This window comes from Magnolia sinica, chromosome 1 (genome assembly GCF_029962835.1).
Source record: "Magnolia sinica isolate HGM2019 chromosome 1, MsV1, whole genome shotgun sequence".
Lineage (NCBI taxonomy): Eukaryota > Viridiplantae > Streptophyta > Magnoliopsida > Magnoliales > Magnoliaceae > Magnolia > Magnolia sinica.
In genome coordinates, this window is record NC_080573.1 from 135,828,253 (window position 1) to 135,840,519 (window position 12,267).

Below are 12,267 nucleotides of genomic sequence, written 5' to 3' on the forward strand. Positions count from 1 at the left end.
AGGTGTTTGGGAATATTTCTATCCATCTGTATGTTCAAGATCCAATACATCCATCAAGTCTGTCCGACCTACATGTTTTGCGGAAAGCAAATCTGGTCCACTCAGCACGTAGCCCCAATGTTAGAAACTGGTGGATGGATTAGAGAACTTCAGCTAAGTTTTTCAGAGCCGTTCATTTGTTTTGCAAACTGCTGCCCACCTGACCAATGGAGTAACCTAAATCTTGGGCCAGGGCATCTGTATAGTGCTTCCTTTCTGATAGGACGGATTGGATCTCATACCTATCATGCCACGCGGGCACGTGTGGTGCTTGTACAAGCTTTATTACGCACGCGCGTGCGTTTAGCAAAGCTCTATGATAAAACACGGTAAAAACTATTACAGTGCAAATGAATGCGTAAAAACTAAAGCATGTGCGTATGCAAATGCTGTGAATACCAACTGGGGCTCTCAATAAGCTGGGCTCGGGCCGGGCAAAAATCAAAATTTTGAATGGGCCCGGCCCATCCTGCCTGTCGACTGCGAAAACAGGTTCTCTCCAATCGGACTATTGTGATTCTGGGGCCCAACTCATTCTCAATAAAGTCCAATGGATGGATGGGATGTATGTAATACATGCGCGCCCGTGCACTACGGATCAGGTTGCCTCGTAACCAAGGGGAGCTAGATTAGGTACGGCCCTCACTGTTGGGCCCACCTTGATGCTGTATTATACATCCATGCCGTCCATCCGTTTTTCCATATCATTTTGGGGCATGATCCCAAAAATGAAGCAGATCCAAATCTTAGGTGGACCATACCATATAAATAGTGGTGATTGACCACTAAAAACTTATTGTGGGCCACAAAAATTCTGAATCAAGCTGAGATTTGTTTTTATTTTATCCCTTCATCCGGGTTTATATCACCTCATCAACAGGTTGTGTGGCAAATAAACATTACGGTGGGCTCTAGGAAGTTTTTAGTGGTGGAGCGCTCAATCAATTCACCACTGTTTCCACAGATCTGCTTCATTTTTGGGATCGTGGCTCAAAATGATATGGAAAAACGGATGGATGGCGTAGATATAGAATACATGCATCAAGGTAGGCCCCACGGTAAGGGCCGCACCTAATCCACTGCCACAACGGACGCGGATTTCTTGCCAAAGCCTTTGGCTGGAAGTTCCCGCACTGAGAACCTAGGTAGGTCTAATGTGATGTTAGTGAGAAATCCACACCGTCCATCAGTCTTGTGAGCTCATTTTAGGAATGAATCCAAAACTGAGCAGGATACAAGACTTAACTGGGCAAAAACGTGAGGATCGAACGTCCACAGTTGAAATATTTGTGGGGGCCAAAGAAGCTTTGAATCAGGAAAATATTCTTGTTTTCAGTTCATCCCAGTAGGAATGACGTTATGAACGGCATGGATGGCATGCAAACATCACTATCAACCCCAGGGAGGTTTCAACGGTAGGAATTTCTCTACCCACCTTTTCCTTTTTTGCGGCCCACTTGAGTCTTGGACCCTGCACACCTTTTAACTTTTGTCCTAAAATATCTCACAAAACGAATGAACGGGGTGGATTTCTCACAAACATCACGGTGGGCCCACATAGGTTTCTAGCGTGGGAACTTCCTGCGAAAGGCTTTCCAGGAAATCCCCGGTAACTAGCCCCGTCCACCTAAACGTAGGTGGTCCGTCCTACCACGGATGGACCATGGTTACAGCCTAATTCGAATCAAAGGATCCTAGAAATCCAATTTCTTGCTACCAAACGGACGGTGGTAAGCAAAAGCACAGCAGTCGTAAGTCAATAAGAAAAACGTGTGGGGAAATGCCGGTTAACCGTAGGCCATGACGTCCCACTGCCACGAGTACGGTGGACAGGGTCTCCACCGTTTCCTCATTCTTTCTACTCGGTAGAAGCGGACTTTCATTCTCATCCAAGGATAATAACCATCGGCGGTTATGAACAAATGATGTTAGTGGGGAGGGAGTTACGACAGTTAAGGAACTCCAAAGTCCAAAACCCACTTTTTTGAAAATTCAAATCCCTATAAATTACAAACGCCCACTACACCCAGAGAGCTTCAGATCTCCCTCCCACAAAGGAAAAATAAAATAAAATAAAATAAAATAAAAAAATAAAAACGAAATGATAATCCAGTTAATAGAGTTATGCTTCTTCGTCTGCATTCTATATATTTTTAATGGGATTGCTGAAGCTGCGAAAAGAGGGAGCTCTGGATATTTCAATGTCAAGGACTATGGTGCTCGCGCCGACGGTAGAACCGACGATAGCAAGGTCTGGGTTTTCTATTTTATTTATTTATTATTATTATTTTTTTGGGGTGGTGAAAATCAAAAGTAGACGAGGAAAGGAAAACTGTGGAAAAGGAAATCTAAAGAGAAAGGAAATCAATTTCCTCAATCCTCCCCTCTTGAAAGCGAGGGAAACCGTCACATCTAAGGAACTTGATTTCATTTCCTCAATTGCTTTTTTATTTCCACCTATCTATACAGGCCAGCATTGCTATGTTGACGATGCTGCACCGTTTATCCAGCCAGACAGCCAGCCGCGTGTATACAGCATCCAAGCCGTAGGGAAAAGGTGGGCCCCGTCATGACGATCAGCTGGGACCGCACCGTTGAAATCAGTGGACAGCAGAAGGCGAATTTTTTTGGTGGTGTGGCCCACCTGATGAGTGGATTGGCCTGAATTTCAGGCCAGCTGATCGTTGTGGTTCTGGGGCTCATCTTTTGGCACCATGTCCAACAGGGCTGGAATAACGAATGCAGGTATCATGCTATGATTGTGTGCGATCATCCATCTCTTTTTTGGTGAATATCATTTTTTTAAAAATGGATCTTTGGGTTTTGCTTCATCTCCCGTAATGTGTTTTATGTAGCGTTTGGCTGCACCAAATATCAATAGAAAATAAAATTTGGTGCAACCAAACATCCCTTAATTACAAAATGTTCCTTGGGCGCACGTTAACGTTTTCTACTGGATTTTTCTACCATGTACGTAGGGATATGATGTTTGTTTGTTTTGGTGATTGCAGGCTTTTATGGCCGCCTGGAAGGCAGCATGCAGTTCCACTGGCGCTGCGAGGCTCCTGATTCCTAAAGCTACGTATCTGCTCGGCCCAGTTCAATTTCATGGCCCATGCAAGAACGTACCATCCATAACAATGAACGTGCAGGCAAGATTCTAAACCTTACTACTACTTGCTCGCATGTCACGCGTGTGTGAGATCTGGGCCGTTCTCAGGTGGCCCCACCATCATGCATGTTCATCATTGGCTGTCCATACCATCACATCCCCATCAGTAGTGGATGAAGAGGTATTGATGATTGAGAAGTTGCTATATAAGGTGTGGGGCCCACCCAAGTAGGTCGATGCCGCCTCGATCTGGTGGTGGACCCCACTCTACATGTGGCAGCTACCCAGTCAAGTTTTATACGTAGGAAATGGTTGAGTGGAAGCCTTCGCGTTAAAATTTCAACACAAACCTCTCAATGTACACGTGGCAGGGCACGTTGAATCGGGACCGTCCATATAGTGGCCCCTGCAGTGAACACTCAACACCTCAGAAAACCTTACTGCTTGGATATCTGACCGTTACTCCTGGAAAAAACAAGAAGAAGAAGAAGAAGAAGCGATGGCTAAGATCGTCCGGTTGGTTTAAAACTGTGGTCCCCCAATGTAGGATCGACGAAATGGACGATCCCCATTAACCATCCGCCTGCCACGTGTATGTTTAAGATGTAATCTCAGATTTTTAAAATTGTTTCTAATATTTTTATCTCAATAGAAATGGATTTGAGAATGATGAGAAAAATCCTAAAAATATGGGTTGGCCGTTTGCAGGGTTATATAAAGGCAGCGGACCTGAATAAGTTCCGCCCGTCAGAGGAGTGGGTGCAGTTTGGATGGATAGATAGGTTGACTTTGAGTGGAGGTGGGACCTTTGATGGCCAAGGTGCCAAAGCTTGGCCGTACAATAAATGCCCCACTAGCAGGACATGCAGACTTCTTCCAACGGTACGTCTCTCTCAAAACTTGGCCGCTTGGGCTTGAAATCTACGGCTGGTGTCTAAGATGGCCCATTCATCAAATGGGGCCCACCTTTGTACAAAAAGAATGGACCGTTTAAAAACACTTGTAAATGTTCCCATTCACTATAAATGTGTTGTTTGATTACGGGGCCCACCAGATGTGTAGTTTTAGATTTGTTTTGCATGACACATGCCTAATCCAGCACGTGTGGACCGTCGAGTTCTGGTTTTCAAGTTCCATGATGACAGATGGATGGTTACAATCATTTGGGCCGCATGTGAGCTCCGCCTACTAGGACTGGGCCTCTCTTCACCTATTCTCTGTTGCTTGTTGTAATTGCAGTCACTCAAGTTCGTGCAGATGAGAAACACGCTAGTGAAAGGCATAACGTCGCTGAACAGCAAACACTTTCATTATGGTTTGGTCGACTGCACCAACTTCCGAGCCACGGGTTTCAAAATCATTGCACCAGATGAGAGCCCCAACACAGACGGCATCCATATCGAGCGGAGCACCGGCATCACCATTGACTCAGCCAAGATCGGGACCGGTGACGACTGCATCTCCGTCGGACATGGCAGCAAAGACCTTTTCATCAGAGGTGTTACTTGTGGACCAGGCCATGGAATCAGGTGGACCGCTCTTCTTACTCTCAAAATAATGCATATGTTGGATCAATGAAAAGCTAGGAACGGGCCCACTTGTGCAAGAGATCCATGGGCCATTCATTCAGTGTGGCCAACCATGGTTACACATAGACTAAAAGATCAAATGGATGCATTAATAGGCTGAAAGTGTACTTTTGGTCTACTTATTTAACTAAATTGAGCAGGCACATGGTGGGGTACATCTGATGAATTTCTTATAAATAGAGTTAATAGAAATCCCTTGCAATCCTGATGTTACATGCAGAACAGGAGGTCAGGAATTCTTATTTACAGGGCACATGGATTGCCAGTGCTCCGTGGCCCCACCACGATGTATATATTTCATCCATGCTAGTCCATCTATTTTTATACATCATTTTATGGTATGAGACTGAAAATGAGGTATATCCCAATCTCAAGTGGACCACATTATAGGAAACAGTGTTGAATGACCGTCGACCATTAAAAACTTTTTGGAGGCCATAAAAGTTTTGGATCAAGCTGATCTTTTTTCCTTCCCTTCATCTGGGTCTGTATGACCTAATAATAAACAGTACAGTGTGCCTTAGGAGGATTTTAATGGTGGATATCCAATCACTATTGTTTTCCTGTGGTATGGTCCACCTGCAATTTATATTCCTCTAATTTTTGGGATCAAGTGCTAAAATGATCTGTAAAAATAGATGAACGGAATGGATGAAACACATACATCATGGTGGGGCCCACAGAGCACCGACCACCAGCCACTGGGCTGGTGGCAAGAGTAGCCAATCCGTTTCCATGTAGTTTTGGATCTCGAGTGTATGAGGCCACATAGAAAAATTGGTCTAATACCATGTGGGTGGACATCTTTCATATGGGGTTGCTCTTCCGTCATTGCTAGGGGGATTCGGTGAACTAATGCTGGTATGATCATGCACCAACAGGTGGGATGTTGTCTGAACTAATTACTTGTTTTTTGGGACGTTCTTGTTGTAGTGTGGGGAGCCTGGGAAGATATCATCGTGAAATCGATGTGAGCGGACTGGTGGTGGCAGATTGCACCTTTGTTGGGACTGAAAATGGCGTCCGGATAAAGACATGGTCTAACCCACCGGGGAGCAGTTCTGCTAACAACATGACATTCCGGAACATAGTCATGAACAACGTTCGAAATCCCATCATCATCGACCAGACCTACTGTCCGTACAGAAAATGTGCTTCCGCGGTACGTGATTATGTGATCCTAACCTGCACCACCTTTGCGCATGCATGACTTTCATCGATCAGGCCTTTTGAATGCCTAGTCAGGTGAACATAAGTACATTGGTGCAGCCCATGCTGGGCGGGTTCGTGACCAGGTGAACGACTTGGGTCAGGTTGTCACGACTTACATTGACTAGACTGAGTCAGTGAGTCAACTCGAGGTTGAATCTCTCTCACAAGCACATTTCCTAGTGGCGTAGTTTGAAATTCTGCGAAGTCGAGTGGCTGAGTTTTAAAGCAATGACCGGATATCATGCAAGAATAGGGTCAGCGCCAGGGGTGCGGATTAGGTGTTACCTGGGTAACAGCTTAGCGGGTGTTATACTTACCGTAGGACCCACCTCGATGATATGTTGTATATCCACTCCGTCCATTCATTTTTTCAGACCATTTTAGGCTCGATCCCAAAACATAAGCATATCCAAATCTCATGTGGATCACACCACAAGAAATGGTGATGATTGAACATTCACCATTAAAATCTTCCTAAGGACCACCTTTAAAAGATCTGTAACGTCTATTTTCCATCCAACCCATTCATAAGGTTAACCAGAACTGGATGAAGGGAATATATAAATATTAGATTGATCTAAGATTTTTGTAGCCTATTATAAAGCTTGGAATGGTTACTCACCACTTTTTCTGGTATGGTCCACCGGAGGTTTGGATCTTGCTTAATTTTTATGAGGTGAGAAAATGGATGGACGGCGTGGATATGAAAAATATTCATGACGATGGGCCCCACACGGTAAGGGTAACACCCACCAACCCGGGAAAAGGTAATCCGCTCCCCAGGCTGAGAGCACGTGAACTAATGAAGCCCACGGTTAGGGGTATACATCAGGTTGAACCAAGTCAAGCTGGCCTCAGCTTGACTCGACTTGGTCACTAGCTGACCTCAGCTCAAACTCGGCTCGGCTCGGTTCTCAAGCCTGATTGGCCAGCTCAGCTCGGTTTGGTCAGCAGCTCGGGCCAGCTCGAGCCGAGTTTAAGCCAAGATCGAGCCGAGTTCTTCATTGAGGCATTTTCACAAACACCTGGACTGCAACTTCAAAATCCCACTGTTTTACAAACAGAAGCAATAATTTTACAGGTATTTTATCAAATGCCTTCTAAGCAACATAAAAACCAATAAAAAAAAAATATTTGTTTCATGTACATACTTTCTTTGCCATTAGCCACATTTCGTTGAGTCATTTCATCAAACACTTGGTGAGCAACATCAATAGCAAAGTAACCAAGTCACCGAGCTGGTTTGATCCGAGTTCGATTCGATCCAAGTCGAGTACTCAAGCTGGGCCAGCTCGAACTTGGCTCGAACTCATTTTCGAGCTCAAAAAATCGGCTCGAACTTTTTCGAGTCGAGTCGAGCAAGCTAATCAAGCTAGCTCGGTTCGTGTACACCCCTACCCACTGTCCACATTTTAAAGATGGCGGTTATTAGATTAAAAAATCTCTATTTTTGGCAATATTTTACACCCACGGGAAATATGATCATGCCAAATTTATATGCATTAAGGTTAGCAGTGAACCAGGTAGGCCCATTTGGCTTTGAGGCCCACTCGATCCGACCCAGTGAATGGTCCTAATGTCTTAGGAAAATTCAATCAGGAGAATCATGCATATTTCTTTTTTCAAAAGCATTTTGACTTAATTCTATCACAGCGCCATGTCATTTAGCATATGTTTTTCGAGGTTGCGTGGGGCCCACAGCTGGATTATCAAATCCCATTGATCTGATGGCCCCATCATGGACAGACTATGACCCAAAAATCTCCCAAATTGGATTGTCCTGATCACCCAATCTTTAGCCTTTTTTCTGTTGACTTGGTGTATTTGCCGTGGACCATTCATTTGCACGCAGACAATTAAAAGGTTGGCATTGTTCGCTTGAATATAATTATCTGGGCATCGTCCATTCATGAAGGGACACAAATTCAATGGTCTAGATCACCAAACCATGGCCCCAAAACATGCACGATAGGGAAGTTTCTGATGTATTTAGATTGAAAATCTTGTTATTTCTGATGTATTTCAATTGAAATCTTGTTCAACTACAAACTAGCAGTCGTCTACGCCTGTGAAGCTTAGAGACATCTCTTTCCAAAACATTAGAGGAACGTCAGCCACTCGGACTGCCGTAACACTCCACTGTAGCAAAAACAGCCCATGCAAGAACGTAAAACTCCAGAACATTCATCTAGACTACAACGGCATGCAATCCAATGCCGCAGGCAGCTCCCGTAAGGCCGTATCCAGTTGCCGAAACATCAAAGCTGCATACAGAGGAACCCAAATACCTCCACCATGCAGGTAATAACATATATAGCTGATGACCCATAAATCCAGCTAAGCGACGATGGCTGTAAAATTCATTAAAACCGTCCTTAGCCTTAGTAAAATCTTCTGCTTTTATATTTTAGATGTTGATAATGCATTCGAGGCGACTTCTCAAGAGAAATCTATAGCTTTTTGTAATACCATTATATCTTTGGCCTATATCTGTAATTACATCAAATCATTTACTTGTAATTTTGAAACATGGATTAGTGTTAGAAAGAGAGTTGTTGCTTCTTGGCCTTTTTTGTCGCAATGAGATATGGTACTAGTTGAATAATCGGATGGCTAGAATCGTCTGATTATAGTAATTTTGAAAGTTATGGTTAATTAAAGGTGCGGATTACATGATAGATGGTCCATATATCCACGATACGATTTTTTTTTTTTTTATTATTATTATTTTAATGTACCAATTAATATGGGCTCTTTTTTTTTTCTTTCTTTAATTTGGCTGTTGATCAGATGGCTAGAATTACCTGAACATGGTCATTGAGTTGGAATAATAAAAGTTGGGGCTAAAAGATAGAAGGTCTAGATCAATGGCTCGGACATGTTTCCCGTGGTGTGGTCCACCTGAGATTTGGATCTGCCTCATTTTTGGGGTCATACCATAAAATGAAAATGGATGGAGGGTATGGATAAAACACATACATCATGGTGGGGCTAATAGAGCTTTTCCAGCACCAACCAATACCGACCTCAGTACTGGAGGAATCCGAATCCCAGATCAATGATGAGAACTTTTCCAGTATAATCGGTGGTAGCCGTCTATTTTGGTAGCTGATGTTGATGGATGGTTAAGATGGCGTATTCAAGGACGCTTCTATGAGCTTTCCTACTTTTGTCTTTAAATCAGCCAACCTATTTTTTTAAAACAAGCTTGATAAGTGACCATGGCGAAGTTTGGTCAAAATAATGCCATTAAAACTCATGAGATCACCGTTAAATATGATCTAAAGATGATGCACTGACACGTGTACAAGGTAACCCATATACATGCCGTGAATAGGATTGAAGCTGTCTATCAGATAGATCTGACCATGTAGATGATCTAGCTCAAAATTCAATCTGATATTCTCCCTAGGTGGGTCACAATTTTAGAAACAGGCGAAACTTTGCCAACTATTTCTCAGCCGTCCATTTATTTTGTAAACGATGGTCAAACTAATTGGTGGACTGGGCGGAATTATGGGCCGAGGCATCTTTACAGTGGGACCTACATCATCAACGGTTTGGATTTTGCACTCCACATTGACTCGCAAGGGCATCTACAAATGGTGTGTCTTTGTACGCGCGTGTGGGTTTAAGAAACTCTGGCCAGGCCCTAGCTTCATCGGTTTCTTCGAAGGTTATTGTCAATTTCTTTTATATATATATATATATATATATAAAAGGACACGGATTTCATGCGAAAGCCTTTTGCAGGAAGATCCTGCGCTGGGAACTCAGTAGGGGCCCACTGTCATATTTGTTAGAAATCCTATCCGTCCATCCATTTTTTGAGTTCATTTTAAAACATGAGGCCAAAAATGAACCGTATCCAATGCTCAAGTGGGCCAAAAACGTGATAATTGAACGTCCACAGTTGAAATATTCGTGGGGCCAAAAAAGTTTTGAATCATGCCTATTATTTGTGTTTTCAGTTCATCCCAGTACAAATGACGTTATTAACGGTATGGATGACATGTAAACATCACTGTTGAACCTAGAGAGGTTTCAACGGTAGAATTTCCCTAACCACCTTTCCCTTTACTACGGCCCACTTGAGTATTGTATCCCTCTCAATTTTGGTTTCATCTCCTAAAATGAGCTCACAAAACGGATGGACGGAGTGGATTTCTGAAAAACATCACGGTGGACCCCACCTAAGTTTCAAGCAAAGGAACTTCCCGCGGAAGGCTTTCGCAGGAAATCCGCGTCCTTTCATGGAAATTCAAGGTTATTTTGGACATTCAAACATTTATTGTGCCGGCTAGAAATGTGTTACTCTCGACTTATTCAACAAGGGTGGGTCCTTACTCATGCCTCCGTCCTAAAATTAGGTACTTACTCATGCCTCAATGTTAGACTCCCAAGAGTTTCAACACAAGATTATGAGTTCAAGTGCCTGTTGTGGTAATTAAAAAAATCATTGTGATATGAGTGCGTGGGTGTATCAGGATGTGAGTGTATTTTACAAAAAAATATATATATATTCTAACACATAGCATATGAGCAATGAGACTAAAAGGAGCATGGTGGCATCTTGAAAGCCCAGCCTCAGCTAAGTGGCCCGAATAGCTCAATAGGCTACAAACAGTGCAATAAGCAGACAGGAGCAGCAGAAATTTTCAGAGGCTAGAGAAGTATTAAAGCATCGAACCTGACTCAGCAAGCAACCTATAAGATTCAATTACAACAATCTATGATAGACCCATACTTACATGGAGTTGGACCGAGTATATAATCTTGACCCCGTGCTACAGCTTTTTTTCAACTGATTTTTTTTTTTTTTAAATAAAAATATCGGAGAAATATCTAGAATATATGTAGGAATCATTTAGAATGTGTCTAGAAAGTTTTCCAAGACTAGTTTAGAAAGTGTCTTTTGAGTTTCTTAAGTAATTAATAATCTTTACAGAAAGTTGCAGAGAATTTAGTCTTGTGTGTAGATTATTCCTCAAGAATCTATAAAAAGGGACTTGATGTACATGGAGGAAATAACAACAAAAACAAGAAGGAAAAATTCTCCCTTCCAACAAATCAAAGCATTGTAATATTTACTTTCATAATTCAAAATATACAAAAGCATTCTACTTGCAATATTCTAAGTCCAAGAAAATCTCTTATTCCTCTCACCTTCTCCAATGATTTTGGTATTAGAGAAAGGTTCAAGAGACATATATGGCAGCAAGTTCCAGCAACACCATTTTCAATTATTCACAAAATATGGTGCTGATATTTGAAGGAAAAAGCTACGACTATTGGAGCATTTAAATGAAGACTCTCTTCATCTCACAAGACTTATGAGAGTTGGCGGAAGACGGATATGAAGTACTAAAAAATGTAGCGGCATTAGCAACATGGACAAATGCAAGACAACGATTATTCAAGGAGAATAAAAAGAAGGATGTCAAAGCTCTACTTTACATCCAACAAGGAGTAAGCAAAAGCATCTTTTCCAGACTCTTACCTGCAACAACTTCAAAAGAAGTATGAAAATCTTTGAAGAAATAATTTTAAGCATCAGAAAAGGTGATCACTATCAAACTTCAATCTCTTTGGAGAGATTTCGATAATTTACAAATGAAGGAAGGTGAGTCAATTCAAACTTACTTCACTCGTATTTCTGGTATCATTAATCAAATTAAAAGTTACGAAAATATAATCTAAGATAAAAAAATTGTAGAAAAGATTTTAAGAACTCTTCTGATAAAATTTGATCATGTAGTAGTTGCTATAAAAGAATCTAAAGATTTATCTAAGTTTATATAAGCTGATGGGTTCTCTTCAAGCACATAAACAAAGGATGAGCAGGTTCGTGGAGCAAAGTGTTGAACAAGATTTTCAATCTAAAATAAATATATTGGAAAAGAAGAATATGGAAGTAAATAAGAGAAGTCAAGAGGCATATTCAAATTAAAGATGACAATCTGGAAGAGGTCGCGGGAGGACAAACTTTAACTGTGGCCGTAGAAGAGGTAGAAGAAAGCTTGATTTCAACAATCAAAGAAATTTAAGAGGTAACAAGCAAAATGATTCTCAATGCTTTATTTGTAAAAAGTCTAATCATATTGACAAGGATTGTTGGTACAATAAATGTAACATATGCAAAAAATTGGGCCATATAAATAAAGATTGTTGGTATAAGACAAATAATGAAGCAAATTTTTTTGAAAAGATAGAAAAATCAGAAAATTTATTTTATTCCTGTTTGAATACTCAAGAAGAATCAAATGATATTTGGTATTTGAATAGAGGTTGCAGTAACCATATGACAGGAAATTG

General features: G+C 41.7%; 1 protein-coding gene across 1 annotated transcript; it reads left to right on the forward strand.

The window, feature by feature from the left end:
- Nucleotides 1-1,631: 1,631 nt before the first annotated feature.
- Nucleotides 1,632-8,428, forward strand: LOC131220728 (exopolygalacturonase-like). Its single transcript, XM_058215578.1, has 6 exons — nt 1,632-2,290; nt 3,051-3,191; nt 3,860-4,033; nt 4,391-4,680; nt 5,674-5,902; nt 8,009-8,428. The coding sequence occupies exons 1-6, from the start codon at nt 2,141-2,143 to the stop codon at nt 8,255-8,257; spliced, it is 1,233 nt and encodes a 410-aa protein (XP_058071561.1). The 5' UTR covers nt 1,632-2,140; the 3' UTR covers nt 8,258-8,428.
- The last annotated feature ends 3,839 nt before the right edge of the window (nt 8,429-12,267 follow it).

Bases quoted from the DNA above. Each gene is read 5' to 3' on its own strand.
- LOC131220728 (XM_058215578.1), top strand. From the start codon at position 2,141: ATGATAATCCAGTTAATAGAGTTATGCTTCTTCGTCTGCATTCTATAT. The intron at 2,291-3,050 runs GTCTGGGTTTTC...TGGTGATTGCAG, and splicing joins GTAGAACCGACGATAGCAAG to GCTTTTATGGCCGCCTGGAA. The intron at 4,681-5,673 runs GTGGACCGCTCT...TTCTTGTTGTAG, and splicing joins GGACCAGGCCATGGAATCAG to TGTGGGGAGCCTGGGAAGAT.